This window comes from Orcinus orca, chromosome 5, assembly GCF_937001465.1.
Source record: "Orcinus orca chromosome 5, mOrcOrc1.1, whole genome shotgun sequence".
In the NCBI taxonomy this organism is placed as follows: Eukaryota; Metazoa; Chordata; class Mammalia; order Artiodactyla; family Delphinidae; genus Orcinus; species Orcinus orca.
Window position 1 is genome coordinate 45,604,165 of NC_064563.1, and position 18,844 is coordinate 45,623,008.

At 38.1% G+C, this 18,844-nt stretch overlaps 1 protein-coding gene across 2 annotated transcripts in view; it reads left to right on the forward strand.

The window, feature by feature from the left end:
* The window catches only part of PPM1L (protein phosphatase, Mg2+/Mn2+ dependent 1L), a 337,545-nt gene that overhangs the window by 187,397 nt on the left and 131,304 nt on the right, over nucleotides 1-18,844 (forward strand). For both annotated transcript variants that reach the window (XM_004281858.4, XM_049710521.1), the window contains exon 2: nucleotides 13,868-14,042. In XM_004281858.4, the coding sequence (XP_004281906.1) occupies nucleotides 13,868-14,042 (175 nt within the window). The remainder of the gene's footprint in view (nucleotides 1-13,867; nucleotides 14,043-18,844) is intronic.

The following is an 18,844-nucleotide window of genomic DNA, read 5'->3' on the forward strand; positions in this document are numbered from 1 at the left end:
GATGTTATAAAATCAGAACTCAAAGGGGTAGAAACCGTGGGTTTCACCCTTCAGTGAGCTTGTTGAAATGTAGCACAAGTTTAAAAAGCAGATTCTAGGGTCCTACCTGAAAAATTGTGATTTACTAACTATGGAGCAGGACCCATATTCTGCATTTTTAAGACACCCCTCTCCCCCTCCCAGGTGCTTCGGAAGCGGTTGGAGTACCACCCTTGAGAAATACTGACCAAGTCTAACCACATTATTTTGTAGGAAAAGCTACAGCCCTGTACCTAGTGCCCTTTTCATGCTTGGATCTAATAAGACTTCAAGGTGATCCGGTTCATGAACTTCATACCTGGGTTCCTAAAATGGGACGCTAGATATTTTGTGTGTGTTTCTGGGAAGAGGATCCATTGCTCTCGTCAGATTTTCATTTAGGTTCGAAATTATACATAAATTACAAGAAACACTTTCTTGGTTTGAGATAAACTCTGGCTCTGCCTAAACCAGCCGTCCTGTTTCTATGGTATTAAACAAGATTTGATGCTCAAGAAATATAAAATAGTATGACATCTATATGCCTTATGGCAAATGTCAGAGTGATAGAAAGAATCACAGGGGGGCCTGGTCCTTTTTTCTTTTATGTTTGTGGCTCTATAGAATGATCCCTCACAGGGTTTTACGCCTAGTTTTAAAGCACCCCCTCTCCATCATTTTCTTCCAGCATGCCTGCACTGGGCTAGATATTAGGGAAACCGTCGTATGTGAAAAAACTTTTGTCCTACCTGCTAGTTGCTCATCAATTAGTGATGAGGCAAATAGGTGACTAGATGGAGACACTATGAATGAAGTGGTAGAGAGCTGTAGTAGAGGTCTGATGAAGGGCAGTGCTGTGGCAGCTCTAGTGAGGCAGCAATAGCTTTTGTTCTGGAAGATACGTTTGCAACGTAAGCGATGACTCCTATCCGTACGGGAGTAGTTTTAAAACAATGTGCCACTGAGATTGGTCATGTTGTTTGACTTCATTCATTCATTTCTGTAAAAACATATATTGTGCACCTTTAACATAAAAGGCACTGTGAAGGCTCCTTAAGATGTAATATTTAGAATATATTAAAGTTACTCCATTTTTAGTTTCAATGTTATAAATTAATTAACATAGAAAGTACAGTGTTGTGATTAGTTGCCTCATATCCTGTCTGGAAAGGGGTATAATATAAATTTAGTAAGTAAAAAAAAAAAAAAAGCAATATGCGGTAGATGGCTACCGAATGCATTCTTTATTGACCTACGTGTGAGATGCAACAAGTTACATTTTCCTTCTCAGGTTAACCTCACAATAGTTTTGATGGTTGGTCTTGCGGGTAGAGCCAGTGGTGGTGAAGACTAAATAAAATTTTCAGGCAGTACAGATTTTCATGTTTTCCTCTATACAGGGTTAAATTTCTGAGTAGACAACATTTGTCTTTCCTGACCTTTACTTGCCAACTTTATACCTTATTCCCAGGGATTTCTCTGGATGCTTTCCTGCTTCTCATTCCCCCTCCCTGTGTGTAAAAATCTGATCAACATGTCCACACTAAGACTGACCATTTCTTGATGTATTACTCTTCCTTAAAATATTTGCCTTTTGGGAAGGGGAAGAACTGGCATAAACCAGAGATTGCAAGCTGTAATGTTAGAATTTCAGGGCTCAAAGCCAAAAGGGAAAATGATTTGGGGGCAGGGATCCTTCTTGGGTTCCTCACATCACACTACGTTAGACCAGATTCCTGGACAGAAAGATGGACCCTTTTCCAGCCCCCCACTACACATACAAGGAGCCTAAATCTCATACTGGTTTTGAAGGCACTTTTTTAAAATAATTAATTAATTAATTTATGGCTCTGTTGGGTCTTCGTTGCTGCGCGTGGGCTTTCTCTAGTTGCCGCGAGTGGGGGCTATTCTTCATTGCGGTGCGTGGGCTTCTCGTTGCAGAGCATGGGCTCTAAGCGTGCAGGCTTCAGTACTTGTGGCTCGTGGGCTTGGTAGTTGTGGCGCATGGGCTCAGTAGTTGTTGCACACAGGCTTAGTTGCTCCGTGGCATGTGGGATCTTCCTGGACCAGGGTTCGAACCCGTGTCCCCTGCATTGGCAGGCGGATTCTTAACCACTGAGCCACCAGGGGAGTCCCTTGAAGGCAGTTCTTAAAGCCATGTCAAATTGGGGACATCAACCCAACTGGCATTGGCCTTGTGGTTCCCTACCGTCATGGCTACACCTGCTCTCTGAACGTGCTCCCTAAAGAGCCTGATAGGAAGCTATGGGCAGGAGTCAAGTGAGGCCCAGGAGGGGTTCTCTGGCCCTGTTGCCAGCTAGGAGCTTTTGGCTGACTCCCTGAGGGACTGCTCTATTGTCATAGCTACAGAGTCCTTTTTGATTAATAATTCATGCGTGTTTTATAATTCGTTATAACAGTTGGTCCCATTGGCTTCCTGAATCCCCAAGGACATTTTTAGTTAGCATTATGCATGGAACTTTCTAGAATACATTTGTATAGCGCTCATGGAAGTTAAATTTTTGTCAAGCTTTATAGCCCAACATTCAGAAATGGAAGGGAATTTTATCAGTAATTAATTTCCTTTCAAATAGGGAATATTTTTCTTTCTGTAAACAAATGTTTTTCTTCTAATGATCTCAAGTGTATAGAATGTGAAACAATATCTTACTTCTTTTTGTAACTGCTGAAGACAAAGGAACTCACCTATCACACAAATTTAACAAGACTGCTCTGGCTGCGTGCTGCTTGTTTTCTCGACAGGTTTAAGAAAAACTCTATTGGTTGGCAGTTTTTAAAGTTGCCATCTCTCAGGAGAACTTAGGTGTGTGTATGTGCTTTAAAATAAAAGAAAAAGAAAAAAGAAGGACCGTGGAACTAATATAGTATGGCCTGTTCCCCCTGACTCTCTGGAATATGTGTGGTAACTGAGGGCTAAAGAATTTATTAATCATCACTTTAGTAGTAGTAGTAGCGAAATAACCTCAACTTTTCTTTAGACTGTAAAAATATAAATCTTTAATCCCTTAGAGTTTGAATGTAGATTTCACCAAGATAATAAGAAAATGGACCACATGGCTAAACGGTATTTGATACCGCCGTACTGCAAGATATATAGATATAGATATAGATATAGATATAGATATATAGATATATAGATATAAGGCCTCCATCTGCTGTCAGGGAAGCCATCATTCAAGAAGTGGAGTTTTAATTATATTTTCATGCTATAGCATGCTTGGTGCTACCATGTGAATATGCCTCAGATTACATATGGATCAGATGACTGATAGAGTTATTAAAGGTTTGTCCCTTGAGGCATCCCGGAGGAATTGTCCTGAACCTGTAACTTAGCGGTCGTCATCTTAGTGTTTAAACTAAATGAAAACTTCACTCTCCATATTAAGTAGGTTAGGGTATACGGCTCCGAGTCCCTAGCATGCTGAGTGTCACACCCTCTGTGGTGGTCATTTTGCCACACAACTGACTAGCATTTGCACGTCCACAGCTTTGGTTCTCCAGAGCAATCTCAAATCTCCCTAATAAGCATAGGATAGCATTGACACACTTCAGGTTTAAGTCTGAGACTTTTTCCTGATGCCGTGTGTCTCGAAGGAATCAAATTTGCCTTCTTGAGACAGAATTATGAATTCAGGAGTGCAAGATCATCCTCTCAAAGAGGTTTTTCTTATTTAAATAACCCCTCCAGGTTAGAAGTGGCAAAGACTAAAAATGGAAAGAAATGACACTCTTGGCAGGCGAGAGAAAAGAACAACTCCCTTGCCTCTGTCCTCTTGCTGGTGGGCAAGGGCGCTCGCTCTGACTTTGTTTTGAAGTGCCTGGAGCCAAAGAGCAGTTGTCAAAAGTTAATGGTATGTTACCCTAAGGAAGATGGATGCCAAGGTGGACCTAAGTAAATTCACGTGCCGTCCATGCTGGCTGCTGTCAACTCAGCACATGTGCACTCACCTCCCTTCAAGGGCAGGGCAACCTTGTCTGCGATAAAAATATTACCTCCTCCTCTCTTCTGTCTTCCTGTGGCACGAATTTTGAATGATCTGCTTTATGATCTCTCTTTTATCTCCTGAATACCTAGCGACCATCCCTGAGGTACTGTTTCCTAAAATTCAGCTCTTTTCTACTCAGCATTTGCAGAATTGATTTCCCACCTAACCTCCCTTGTGTGTCTTCCTCATTGTCAAAATCTGCTTCTCCTCAGAGGGTCACTGATCAGATGCCCTTGGAGCCAGATATAGCACCTTATTGTGTGTGGCATCAATGTTAAATTTAGCCTTAGCATGGGTCCCAGGATCAGCCCCTTTGCTTTAGTCTCCTTTTGAGCCAGTCTTAGAAGCCTGTGTCCATTCATAATCGACACTCATATCAGAAGCAGCGGCACCGTGTGTTCCAAGCCAGGCATATATATTGTGTAAATATAAACTGAAAGGCGCTGCCATCAATTATTCGTCCCATTCATTTCAGTGGAGCTTGAGGATGTCTCTCTGCCAGATTGTGTGTGTGTGTGTGTGTGTGTGTGTGTGTGTGTGTGTACGTTAAATAAAAAGAAGGGAGAAGGGTAATTTATAAAATCAGATAATTGGAAAGATATTAAAATCCTGAAACTTCTTATCTTGGCAAAGCACAGCCTGGACCATCCTTGAGGCAAAAGTGGGTATTTCTTCTTAAGATGCATTTTCAAGGTTTTGTAATCTTAGAATCTCATCTGTTGGTTTTTCAAATTTGCTTTGAAATTGGGTCTTTACATCAGGATCAACATTTATAACAGCTTATTACAAACTTAATGATAAAATCCATTCCTTGATTTAAAAAATATCTTCTAAGTAAGAATTTATTGAGTGTAGGTGAAGCTTTCTTTCCTTTGAATACCATACCTAATTTTTTAAAATATAAAATTGTATGCTGTATACTAGGTCTTAGACTTGGTAGTAAAATAGAACATTTGATTGAAAAGAAGGGGGCAAAAAAACCTCCTACAACTATGAAATATGCAGTACTAAATAAAAATTGTAAGGCATGTTTTCATGGTTAAGGACATCATAAGCCTATTTTTATTTTAAATCTGTTAAAGTTAAAATGAATAGTAACTTACCCTTGGCAAAGTCCTAGAGAAAAATACTAAAAGTGATTTGAACATAGTTCTAATTTACTCCTGATCTTTCTCTAACGGAGGGTCTATTAAAATTTAATTTAATATCTTTTCTTGGAAATAACTTTTGCCTCCCTGGAACTTGTAACCAAAATCATTAGTATGATATTTTTCTTTGGAGTTCTGTAAAATAATACTTTTTCCTTCTAGAGGTTTTTCTTTTTTTAAGGGGTGGTGGATATTCCATAAAATACAGAGAGGTGGATGGTTTTCAGGCTTACAGTTAAGTGTTCAAAGTAAATTTAATACATTTCACTGTACTCTGTTTTCCCATTGTTTTCAATAGCATCTCCATCATCTTTAGCTTCCAGTTTTGCAACACTGAAGCCATTTTATGGGTTTTTCTTTTCCATCTGTCACCAGGCTTTGCTCATGTGCTCTTTTATTCTCTTCTCAATGGCTTTATCCTAGTCTGGGGCTGCTTTACCCTGCAAGAGAAGGGACCACAGTAGGCATTACCTTCTTTTTAAAATACAAAAATTTTTTTCTTTTCTGGTTCAAAAGCATTTGGTGATTCCTGCTCCAATCCACGACTCACTGCGTAACCAAGGATAAATTACTTAACCTCTCTGAGTCTGTTTCCTCATCTGTGAAAACCAGTAAGTGTTTTCATGAGGGTGAAATAAATAAACACATGTGAAGCATTCAGCACAGTGCTTGGCACATAGAAAGCGGTCAATCATTTTTCTATTTTTTTTATTTTAGAAAATTTGGAAAATGAAGAAAACTGCATAGAGAAAAATATCACCCAAACTCTTACTAGTCTGAGATAACTAATGATTCGTATTAACGTAATTCAACCATTTTCCCCTCATATGTGTCGTAAACAAACTGCTTTGTAATCTGCTCTTCATTATAAACGTTTTCCTACATTATTAGTATTCTTTCATAACATGATTTTTAATAGCTGCATTGTATTCCATTTCTTGGCAATCCCATGGCATAATCAACCAATTTGTAGACAAACATTTATTATCTTGAATAATACCTTGATAAACATGTTTGCTACACAAGTCTTTATGCTCATCTTTAACTTTTTCTTAAAATAAATTCCTGGAAAGACAATTACTAGGTTAAAAGTGTAAATTACTTTAAAGTTTTTGTTACTTTTTTTCATTTGCTGTCCCAAAAGTGTCCGATTTATATTCCAGTCACAGTGTAGAAGGCCATTTTCCTTTCCTTCAGACTTTTTACTTGTCTCCCTGCTTTAATCTTTCTTTCGGTGCATTTTAAGCTCAACTGCAAGCACATTCTTACTCAGACAAGATTTGATAATTTATTCACTCTTTTTGATGTTTCGGTTGTTTCCTGTTACTAACTGCTACAAATCAAAGCTCCCCGGTTTAACAGGGAGTTAAAACTTCTCCACCTGCCAGCTCTCTCAGACTCCTAGTTTCATCACCTTCTTTTATGATTTCGCCCCGTGAACTCACATTCACTACTTTCTAGATTGCTTTTCTTTCCTCCAGCAAGAACTTCTTACCTTGAAACTGATCCTTAAACACCGGAATGATTTCCTGATTCTTTTTCTTCTGCCCTCTTTAATTTCTCTCCCTAGAGGCCGCTCCGCACTCACAGTAGCTCATATGTTAAACAAAATTCATCTCAAGATTCATGTCTGTTTTTGTGTTAGTTTGTAAAATGTGTTTTTCCAGTGTTTCACCTGTGTGTGCTGTTTGCATGTTAAAACTGCAGGTTGATGGCAGAGTTCTGTTCTCCCAACAGTGTCAAATCTAATGTGCTTCACTCAGCAGACGCTCAATAAATTAGAATTGACTGGCTAACAGGTTTTCTTTTTAAGATGAACTGTGAAGCGTTTAGCAGCTTTTGAAATGCACTTTTTTTTTTGCACTCTCCCTCCCTGTCCCCCACCAAACTCTTTCATATACACTGGTTATTTCTTAAAGAACATTCAACTGTTATAGTAAATAGCATTTTAGCATAATGACCTACTAGGTCAGCATTCTATCCACTAGGTTCCCAGAATTTAGATCCTCAATCATCTGCTTCTTTTATCGTTTTCATCCATTGAGTCCTTTTACAGGTATAGTATAACTCTAGCCCTTTTCTGTCTTCCAGACTGAAGTTGGCATGGGTGATATGAATGTATGCACATTCCGTAAGAAGGTGCTTTGGGCACCTTTTGTGCCCTACCTCACAAGCTTTTAGCTCATCTTTTTATTCTAGCTGTTAACCATCTTCCCAGGTGTAACCGGAACTGATGAACCTGTGTCTTCCCCTTTCTGTCCCGAGGCTTCTCTGCCACCACCTGGGGTATGTTTGGGAACCTACTCAGCAGTTCAGACAAGCAAAACCTGAATGCCCAGGAGGAGTTAACACCCCTCAAGGCAACCCTTCACTCGGACACAATTCTGAGGCATTCTACATGACTGCTCAGAGAGTCCCTAGCAAAATTGAGTTCATTGCCAAATGAAGAAATAAAGGCAAGAATGGAAAAGATCAAACATTATGGAGAGGAAGTCGTTAAATAAAGCTTCATATACAGCTTTGTATATGAAGTACATAATTTACCATGTTGACATGTGAATGATGATTTGGGTTTCAGCCATTTACTTCCCAAAATAATGGCTCCAATAATGATTGAAGACCAGGTGTAGTTCCATTTGCCAGTAGAAAACCAGACTTGTATGCTGTTTCTAGAATCATGAAAGGAAGTTCTGATTGCAGGCAAAGAATTATGAACTGTCCAAAAGTTTTCTCTAAAAGCTATCTCAAAGTCCCTGATTCTTGGATACAGTGAAGATATTAAGCTTCTATGGTAGAAAGTACTGAACTGGGTGCTGGGAGAACACAAGATGTGTAAGATACAGTCTTTACATCAGCCAAACTGGGGAGCTAAAATACCTGTACCTCTATAAATACTTGAAAGACTGTTGGTTGCTATTAGGTGGGTTCACTGACAGAGTTTATAGCATTTGAGCCTACTTTGAAGGATGTGAAGGATCGGCCAAATCCATAATTTGCCTACTTTCACTCCAAGTTATTTTGAAGATACAGAATGATAACAGCATAAATTGCTCAGAAAAGTATAAAGTACCGCACAAATGCAAGACACTGAAAATCGTAACAAAGTATGTTTCTGATAGTTAGGTTATAAGAATATGCAATTTAGGACTTAAACTTCTAGTAACACTTATCATTGATTAAAGAATAGATAAGTAATCCTATATTTTAATTTTGTTTTTCACTTCATTTTTAGAATTCTAGTGAAGTTTTAAAACTTAAATTGCTATTTGTATTATCTATCACTTGTGCAATAATTCCAATCTCAGTTAATAATATGACAGCCTGTTTTTTAATTGAGATATGATATATTAGTTTCAGGTATACAGCATAATGATTCAATATTTGTATATGTTGCAAAATGATCCACCACAATAAGGTCTAGTTAACCACACATAGTTATGCATTTTTTTCCTGTGATTAAAATCTGTTCTCTTATCAACTTTCAACTAAGTAGTACAGCCTTATTAACTATAGTCAGCATGCTGTACATTATAACCCCAGGACTTATTAATTTTTTTTGTAAGTGGGAGTTTGATATCTTTTAAGCACTTTCACCCATTTTGCTCACCTCTGGCACCCACCAGTCTATTCTCTGTATCTATGAGTTTGGTTTTTGTGTTTTTGTTTTGTTTTGTTTTTATTTTCCACATATAAGCGAGATCATAAGGTATTTGTATGACATCCTGTTTTTTGGCATAGGTTTATGCTTGAACATAAGGTTTTGACTGACATTTGAATACATTTAGAGAATCACCTCAGTATAAAGGTGATTTCTTGAAATATCTTGATAGAAGCTAGTATTTTGCTAGAGTTGTTTCTTTCTATTCCTCTTAAAAAATCTTTCCCAGAGGAAAGAACTCTATACAGTAGTCCCTCAGTATCCACAGAGGATTGGTTCTTGGATACCAAAATATAAGTCACTCAAGTTGCATATTAAATGGTGTAATATTTACATATAACCTATGCATATACTTTAAATCATCTCTAGATAACTTATAATACCTAATACAATGTAAATGCTGTGTAAATAGTTGTTAAATACAATGTAAATGCTATGTAAATAGTTGCTGGCATGACAAATTCACTTTTTGCTTTTGGGAACTCTCTGGTATTTTTTTGGAATTTAAAAAAATTGAAGTATAGTTGACATACAGTATTATGTTAGTTTCAGGTGTACAACATAGTTATTTGACAATCAAGTATGTTACAAAATGATCACTACAGTAAGTTCAGTAACCGTCTGTCACCATACAAAATTATTACAGTATTATCAACTACAGTCATACCTCTGAGATATTGTGGGTTTGGTTCCAGACTGCCACAATAAAGCAAATATTGCAATAAAGTGAGTCACAAATTTTTGGTTTCCTATTGTGTGTAAAAGTTATTTTTACATTATAGTCTATCAAGTGTGCAATAGCATTATGTCTTAAGAAACCAATGTAATGTAACTCAATTTAAAAATACTTTATTTTTTTTCATCTTCTGAGTCCACTGAGTAAGATAGTTAGGTAGTTTGTGATTGACATGTACAGACTGCTATATTTAAAATGGCTAACCAATAAGGACCTACTGTATAGCACAGGGAACTCTGCTCAATATTATGTAAGAACCTAAATGAGAAAAAATTTGAAAAAGAATATATACATGTATATGTATAACTGAATCACTTTGCTGTACACCTGAAACTAACACAACATTGTTAATCAACTATACTCCAATATAAAATAAAAAGTTTAAAAAAAACAATTTACAGAAACAATTTCATGGCTTAAAATGAAGACTTTCTGAAAAAAATACTTTATTGCTAAAAAATGCTAACCATTATCTTACAATGTGGGGTTGCCACAAACCTTCAACTCTTAAAAACAAACAAACAAACTAAAACAAAAAATTGAAGCACAATAAAACAAGGGATGCCTATATATTCCTTATGCTGTGTATTACATCTCCATGATTTATTTATTTTATAACTCGAAGTTCACACCTCTTAATCCCCTTCACCTATTTCACCCAACCTCCCACTCCCTCTCCTCTGTCAACCACCAGTTTGTTCTCTATATCCATAAGTCTGTTTCTGTGTTCTTTGGTTTGTTCGTTTGTTTTTTAGATTCCACATATAAATGAGATCACAGTGTTTGTCTTTCTCTGCCTAATTTATTTCACGTAGCATAATACCATTTTGTTGCAAATGGCAAGATTTCATTCTTTTTTATAGATGAGTTATATTCCTTTGTACATATATATACCATATCTTCTTTTATCCATTCATGCATTACTGGACTTTTAGGTTGCTTCCATATCTTGGCTATAGTAAATAGTGCTACAGTGAACATAGGGGTGTATATATCTTTTTGAATTAGTGGGTTTTTTCCCTTGGGTAAATACCCAGAAGTGGAATTGCTAGATCGTTTGGTAGTTCTATTTTTAATTTTTTGAGGAACCTTCATACTGTTTTCCATAGTGGCTGCACCGATTTACATTCCCACCAACAGTGCACAAGAGTTCCCTTTTCTCCACACCCTTACCAACACTTGTTATTTGTGGTCTTTTTGATGACAGCCATTCTGACAGGTGTGAGGTGATATCTCATTGTGATTTTGATTTGCATTTCCCTGATGATTAATGACATTGAGCATCTTTTCATGTGTCAGTTGGGCATCTGTATGTCTTCTTTTGAGAAATGTGTATTCAGGTTCTCCGCCCTTTTTTTTTTTTTTTTTTTTGCGGTATGCGGGCCTCTCACTGTTGTGGCCTCTCCCGTTGCGGAGCACAGGCTCCAGACGCACAGGCTCAGCGGCCATGGCTCATGGGCCCAGTCGCTCCGCAGCATGTGGGATCTTCCCAGACTGGGGCACGAAGCCGTGTCCCCTGCATCGGCAGGCGGACTCTCAACCGCTGCGCCACCAGGGAAGACCCTCCGCCCATTTTTTAAATGGATTTTTAAAATTTAATTGTATGACTTCTTTATATGCTTTGGATAATAACCCCTTATCAGATACACCATTTGCAAATAGCTTCTCCTGTTCATTAGGTTGTCTTTTTGTTTTGCTGTGCAAAAGCTTTTTAGTTTGATGTAGCCCCATTTGTTTATTTTTGCTTTTGTTTCCTTTGCCTGAGGGGACAGAGCCAAAAAAATATTGCTGAGATCAGTGTCAAAGAGCATACTGACTGTGTTTTCTTCTAGGAGTTTTATGGTTTCAGGCCTTAAAGTCTTTAATCCATTTTGAGTTTACTTTTGTATATGGTGTAAGAAAATGGTCCTCTTATTGAGGCCACAGTGGTGTGCAGGGCTGGCCCCCAGTACAGCTGGCTGTAAGGACTGGCTACAACTGTTGCAGGTGCTCTGGTGTGCAGGGCTGACCCCTGGGGTGGGAGCCACTTTGGGGGGGGTGCCGGTGCCTGCCAAGGGTGCCTGATGGGATGGGCAAGGCTGAGGGCCACGTTGGAGGAGCTCTGGTGCTGGCTGAGGGCACCGACCTGGGCTGGTGGGGCAGGGTTTCTTTCCAAATATTTTCTGTCTGCAGCTGGTTGAATCCACAGATGTGGAACCCACAGATACAGAGGGCTGACTATACATGAAGTTATACTGTTTTAGAAACGAAATGCCAAAATTTAACTCCACTATAGTAAAAAATATAGGCCCGGTTCCAAGACCTCCACCATGATTTGAATTAAAAGAGTAAATCAGTGGACACAATAGGAAGGAAACGTGTGGTATGCTTTCAGTTATACTGAATACACCAATATTTGTTAAACGTGCATTATGGAATTATTTCCTGTACCTCATAGATATTTCCAAGGAAAAAAATTAAAGACACGTGTTACACTGAATAGCAAGGTAGTGTGAATTTTAAAAGAGTTATTCTGCAGGATGTCTCTTCATTCTCCATTGTCAGGAGAAAATTGTTATGAAACTCTAGAATTAAATATGTTGTGCTAATGTGCTGAGTCCATTTACAGTCTATGGAATAATTTTATTTGTTCTGCAGTAGCTGGCTGGCAGAGAAAATGAACAGTGTTTGGTGATATTTTAAAGTTGTAATTTCATCAGCAACCGACTTAGGGGATCCAAATGTAAGTCTGGAAATGAAGTGTTGTGTGCTATATTTGGCTACTCTGAAGACTGAAATATAACTTTTTCCACCACTTCCCAGTGAGTTTTTCCTGAGAAGTCAGTTGTCATTGTTCTGGCAAGTTTCTTTTCATCCTAAACTGTGCTAACATTTAGAAGGAAAACTACGAAGGTTCTTTACCAAAAGAACATATTTTAAAGATAATTTTTTTTAATTACAGGAATTTTTAAAAAATATTAAACTATGTAGATGTGTCTTCACCTTATTCTGGGCCCATACCCCAGAGACAATCCTGTTTAACAGTTTCTTTTATTTTAGTTTTCTAGTGACTGTGAGTATAATTTTAAACAATATATGTATGCCTTCATTTATTTATCAACCTTAGACCCTATACATATGATGGAGGACTGCACTGTAAGAAGATGCCAAAACTCTTGGCATTCTCAAGAGATATGTTTTAAGAATTTCAATTCTCCTGAGTCATACATGCTGCCGTATTACTTAATTTCTCCCTTAAAGTTCTACTTAACTTTAACTGTGATTCTTAACTGGAAGGGAAAAGAGTGTGCTATGGCCCCCGTCCACCAGAAGAATGTATCAGAATCTTTGGGAAGGTCTTTTTCAAAGTACAGATGTCTTCCTTCCTACCTCCAAGGGAAGCTTGCTTACCTGGTTGAAAGTCAGTGTGTGTAATTTCAGATGTTACTAGTTGGGAGTACACTGTGCAGGTAATGTAGAAGCAGGGGGAGAAAAGTTAAGAGTAAAATATATAAAGGCCAAGATATTTAAGTGGTGAACAGTTCTTTTCAGGTTGAGGCATATTTGTTTTAGGTCTCTTCGTTTTCTGTTTCTCCTATTATTCCGTTATCAGCCCTAGCAGAGGGCTTTCCGTTTTGTTTACTTCACAAGAGTTCCTGCACAAGCATTAATGAGCAGAGAACAGCAAAGCAAAGCAGAGGTTTGGATGCCACAGCATAGGACGGCTTACTGCTGAGATGAGTTACTAGCTTATGCATTCTAGATTAGGGCGAGTCCGATTTATATCCAGTAAAATTACTATCACAGGGCCTTCTGGGTTCAGTGGAATAGCTGAAACTCTGAGTTCGACTCCATGAATGCCAATCCATCATCTTTTTTTTTTTTTTTTTTGATGGTATGCGGGCTTCTCACTGTTGTGGCCTCTTCCATTGCGGAGCACAGGCTCCGGACGCACAGGCCCAGGCCATGGCTCACGGGCCCAGCCGCTCCGCGGCATGTGGGATCTTCCCGGACCGGGGCATGAACCCGTGTCCCCTGCATCAGCAGGCGGACGCTCAACCACTGCGCCACCAGGGAAGCCCTCCATCATCTTTTGTACCTTTAAACCTGATAGAAAACTCTTAGAGGTCTGTAATTCTGTGTATTTGAAGATCAACCTTACTTGGTACAGTAGAGTCTAAAAATGACAACAGTGACAAGGATGTGATTGTCTCAAGGGTTGGTTCCACAGTACTTTGAGTTCTCACTACAGCACCTGAGGGGAAGTGAAAAGCCTAAGATGAGAAATACTCATGGGGTTCTCTACTTGTTTTATCTGCAGACGGCAGCTGAATATGTAAAATCTCGACTCCCAGAGGCCCTTAAACAGCATCTTCAAGACTACGAGAAAGACAAAGAAAATAGTGTTTTGTCTTACCAGACCATCCTCGAACAGCAGATTCTATCAATTGACCGAGAAATGCTAGAAAAATTGACTGTGTCCTATGATGAAGCAGGTATGTTGGTCTTTAATAGACACACACACACACACACACACACACACACACACACACACACACACAGTTTTTTCCCTGAAAAAATTTCTTTTTAGATTTTGGTTAAATTAGGTCCTTTTCTTTGGTAGAAGATGAAGGGCAGACTGGATTCAAAGTTATATAACATGGATTAACAGTAAGTTTCTTCTCTGCAGTTTTAGTATCAAAGATTTCATCAGGAGATTTCTAAAAATGGCTCTTAAATATCAAATCCCTTTAAAATTTTGGTTCTTTTTAAAATGGAATTGTTCTGGCCTTTTATCAACCATGTGCTCCTGTTGATTTAATCTTTTAAAGTGTCACTTCAGTTTTGGATCCTAGCTGAAAACTTTTACATCCAGTAATCCAAGAACTGTTAGTTGCTTCAAGTGTTATTTTTTAATTTCAGAGATCTTCTTTTCTAAAGAGGTACCATTTTTTTCCTGAAGTTTCAAGCTGAACTTGGCTTTCTTTTCCTTAAGCTCCTCAGATGAATCCTAGCCCTAACACCACACTGGACACTTTGGTTCACTGCCTTCCGTAAGTTCATATTATCCAAAGGAGCTTATTAATGAAGGCCTGGATAGACCTCCTTACATCACCATTTTATCTATTACGTGGTTTGTCGGCTAAAACCTCATTTTAATGAAACCAGTGCAGTATTACTTGGAATTATTAAAATCTTTAACAAAATTAGACTTATTCAGGAAAAATATCTTGATTAAAATTGTCATACCACCCCTGCCCGCACCCCCCCCCCACCCCAGAAATGGAGAAAAAAGTATGGGAAAATAGGTTTCTAATGGTCAAACATTGGTAGTATTAATTCCTTTTTAATACCAGGAGCTTCTGTTTTTATTTCTACAGGAAGTTGTTATTTTACATCTCATTTTCTTTCACATGATCTTAAACAGTCTCAATGCTGACGTTCTTAACACTTGATTTCAAGCTTGAATAGCAAACCAAAGAGCAGATTTTTTAAAAAATGCTACACATGCCTAACCACTGATGCAGTTTTTCTAGTTATTAAGCTGTCCACATTTTCATTCAGCCTTTTAACCTCTTTACATCCACTTGATAGATACCCATTTCTAGCCTCACCCAGGACATCTCTACTCTCTCTGATTCTCCCTTGCTTTATTATGTTTTCCAGACACAATGGCTCTCTTCTGCCTGTTGGGTATTTATTTATTTGGTCTCTGTATTTGTCTTGTGTTTAACATTCTTCTCTTTGGAATTCTCATTCATCTCCTCTCTCATCCCCAGTGGAGTAAAGTAAGGCTATGATCAGCCCAATCAAAATAATATTTAAATTTTCATAGCATCTCAGAGATCACAGAAGTCAAATAGTCCATCTACTTCCTGTCCCCATAATCACTTTTTAAATTTTATTGAAGTATAGTTGATTTACAATGTTGTGTTAATTTCTGCTGTACAGCAAAGTGATTCAGTTATATATATTTTATATATATATATATTCTTTTTCATATCTTTTCCATTATGGTTTATCACAGGATATTGAATATAGTTCCCAGTGCTATACAGTAGGACCCTGTTGTTTATCCATCCTATGTATAATAGTTTGCATCTGCTAATCCCAAACTCCCAATCCTTCCCTCCCCCACCCCACTTCCTCCTTGGCAACCACAAGTTTGTTCCCTATGCCTATGAGTCTGTGTCTGTTTCATAGATATGTTCATTTATGTTGTTGTTTAGATTCCACATATAAGTGATATATGGTATTTGTCTTTCTCTTTCTGACTTACTTCACTTAGTATGATAATCTCTAGGTCCATCCATATTGCTGCAAATGGCATTATTTCATTCTTTTTTATGGCTGAGTAGTATTCCACTGTATATATGTACCACATCTTCTTTATCCATTCATCTGTCAGTGGACATTTAGGTTGCTTCCATGTCTTGGCTATTGTAAATAGTGCTGCTATGAATGTAGGGGTGCTTGTATCTTTTCAAATTATAGTTTTGTCTGGGTATATGCCCAGGAGTGGGATTGCTGGATCATATGACAACTCTATTTTTAGTTTTTTGAGGAACTTCCATACTGTTTTTCACAGTGGCTGCACCAATTTACATTCCTACCAACACTGTAGGAGGGTTCCTTTTTCTTCACCCCCTCTCCAGCATTTATTATTTGTAGATTTTTTAATGATAGTCATTCTTACTGGTGTGAGGTGGTGATACCTCATTGTAGTTTTGATTTACATTTCTCTAATAATTAGTGATGATGAGCATCTTTTCATGTGCCTGTTAGCCATCTGTATGTCTTCTTTGGAGAAACCTCTATTTAGGTCTTCTACCCATTTTTCGATTGGGTTGTTTTTGTTGTTATTGAATTGTGTGAGCTGTTTGTATAGTTTGGAAATTAAGCCCTTATTGGTTGCATCATTTGCAAATATTTTCTCCCAGTCCGTAGGTTGTCTTTTCATTTTGTTTATGGTTTCCTTTACTGTGCAAAAGCTTATAAGTTTGATTAGGTTCCATTTGTTTATTTTTGCTTTTACTTCTATTGCCTTGGGAGACTGACCTAAGGAAACGTTGGTATGATTTATGTCAGAGAATGTTTTGCCTATGCTCTCTCCTAGGAGTTTTATGGTGTCATGTCTTATGTTTAAGTTTTTAAGCCATTTTGAGTTTATTTTTTGTGTAGGGTGTGAGGGAGTGTTCTAACTTCATTGATTTACATGTGGCTGTCCAACTTCCCCAATACCACTTGCTGAAGAGACCGTCTTTTCCCCATTGTATATTCTTGCCTCCTTTGTCAAAGATTAATTGACCATAGGTGTGTGGGTTTATTTCTGGGCTCTCTATTCTGTTCCATTGATCCATATGTCTGTTTTTGTGCCAATACCACAGTGTTTTGATTATTGTAGCTTTGTAGTATTGTCTGAAATCTGGGAGGGTTATGCCTCCTCCTTTGTTTTTCTTTCCCTCAGGATTGCTTTGGCAATTCTGGATCTTTTATGGTTCCATATAAATATTAGGATTACCCATAACCATTTTATAATGAGAAAACTGAGACCCACAGATTTGCCTGAAGTAACACAGTTACTTAGTTGTAGAGCTGGGACTCCAACCTCCTCATTGCTAATCCAGCTGGGCTTTCACCATATTAATGCAGGTTCTCATTCACTCAGTAGTCATTTGTTGAATGCATAGCAATATGCTAGGCAGTTGGAAGAAAGGGGTATGAGTATAGAAAAGGAAAACAGAGACCTTCCTTAATAAAGTCTAGCTGGGCGCTGAAACATAGATATATGACTTCTGAAGAAAAATTCCTGAGGATTTTGAAATAAGTATGCTCTGTAATATGCACAACCATTTTAAGTTAAGCTGAGGGGATGTGGTGTAAAGGAATAATGAAAGTGGCTCAAGTTTTCAATGGAATTCTTTAGGGGAGGCATTTGCCTAAACCCTGAGGGACAAACAATGAACATGGGTTTGTGAGGAGAAGAGAGATGCAGTCCATGTGATGAAGGGACCCAAGGGGACACCAAGACGGGAATCAACATCAGCTGCAACCTCCCACCACTCAACTTTTCCTTCCTCAGGAATAATTTTCCACTCACCTGCACTGTTGTTGAGCAATGATTAATCTAATCTGCAGAGGGACATTCGTACGTGACCCTTAGGAACAAATACTTTGGCATGGAATTAATCTATCAATAAACTCTACAGCATGAAATAGTGGAAATAACTACAGGATTGACAGAGGATCTAAATTCCCAGCCTTTCCTCTAGCTTAATACTGGTATGATTAATGCCTAGAGCCTCTGTTTCTTCATGTATAAAGTTGGGCTAATAAAATCTCACAGGGTTATTATGATAGTAAAATATATTATATTGGGGGAAGTCCTTAGTCCTTCATATTGCAAATGCCACTAGTGCTGAATGAGAACAGATTTGGATCTTGTCTACCACTGAGACCAGTTTAAAGTGCTAGTTGAGTTTTTTCTTGACATGCAGTGTTTGGGGAGACAGAGGCAAATTCTTAAAAATATCTTCAGAAGCTCTGAGAAGTCAGGCAACAGCTACCTTTAAATCACCCGCTCCAGGCTCCGTTTGCCCTTGGTCATTCCTGCATGAGGTGACACATGAATGTCACCGTGAGTTGTGAAATCAAAACACTGCCTTCTCCTCCACTACCCATATATGAACATATGAATGATTTTATTCCAAAAAAGAGGAGAAAATATCAAAAGTTATTACTATCTAACAGAAAAAAATTTCATCATGATACAAAGGAATCAGGACAGAAAATTGGTAATAATATCTAACACCTTCAAATATGAACATCTTACACTAAGCCACTCATTTGCTTTAAACTGCTTAGCTTCTTTCCATGCTTTCCCAGTTTTACTTCCTTGCATTCTTAATTCAGCTCTCCCAGTTTTAGGAAGTAGCTAATTGTTAATTAGACAAGATCCTGGTCTCTTGAGAGGTTAATTTGTCTTTAATGCTCATCCACTGATAAATCAGCCTGAGCGACTTAATGACAGTTACCACCATCTGTGGCTTCTAAACTTCTAAAAGCAGTTAATGAAAAAAAATCCCTAGATGCTTGTCTAAAAGCATTGGCTCAGGACCTTTTGTCCCTCCTTTCTCTTTCTCTCTCAGTGTCCTCTCGCCCCCTTTAAATACATATATATCTTAATGCTTTACTTATTCACAATTCAACTCTCCAGCAACCTGACATACTTGAAATCCAGCAAAAAATGGGAAGAAAGCTAAAGCCACATGCAACCATACCATGTCACAGAGGCTAT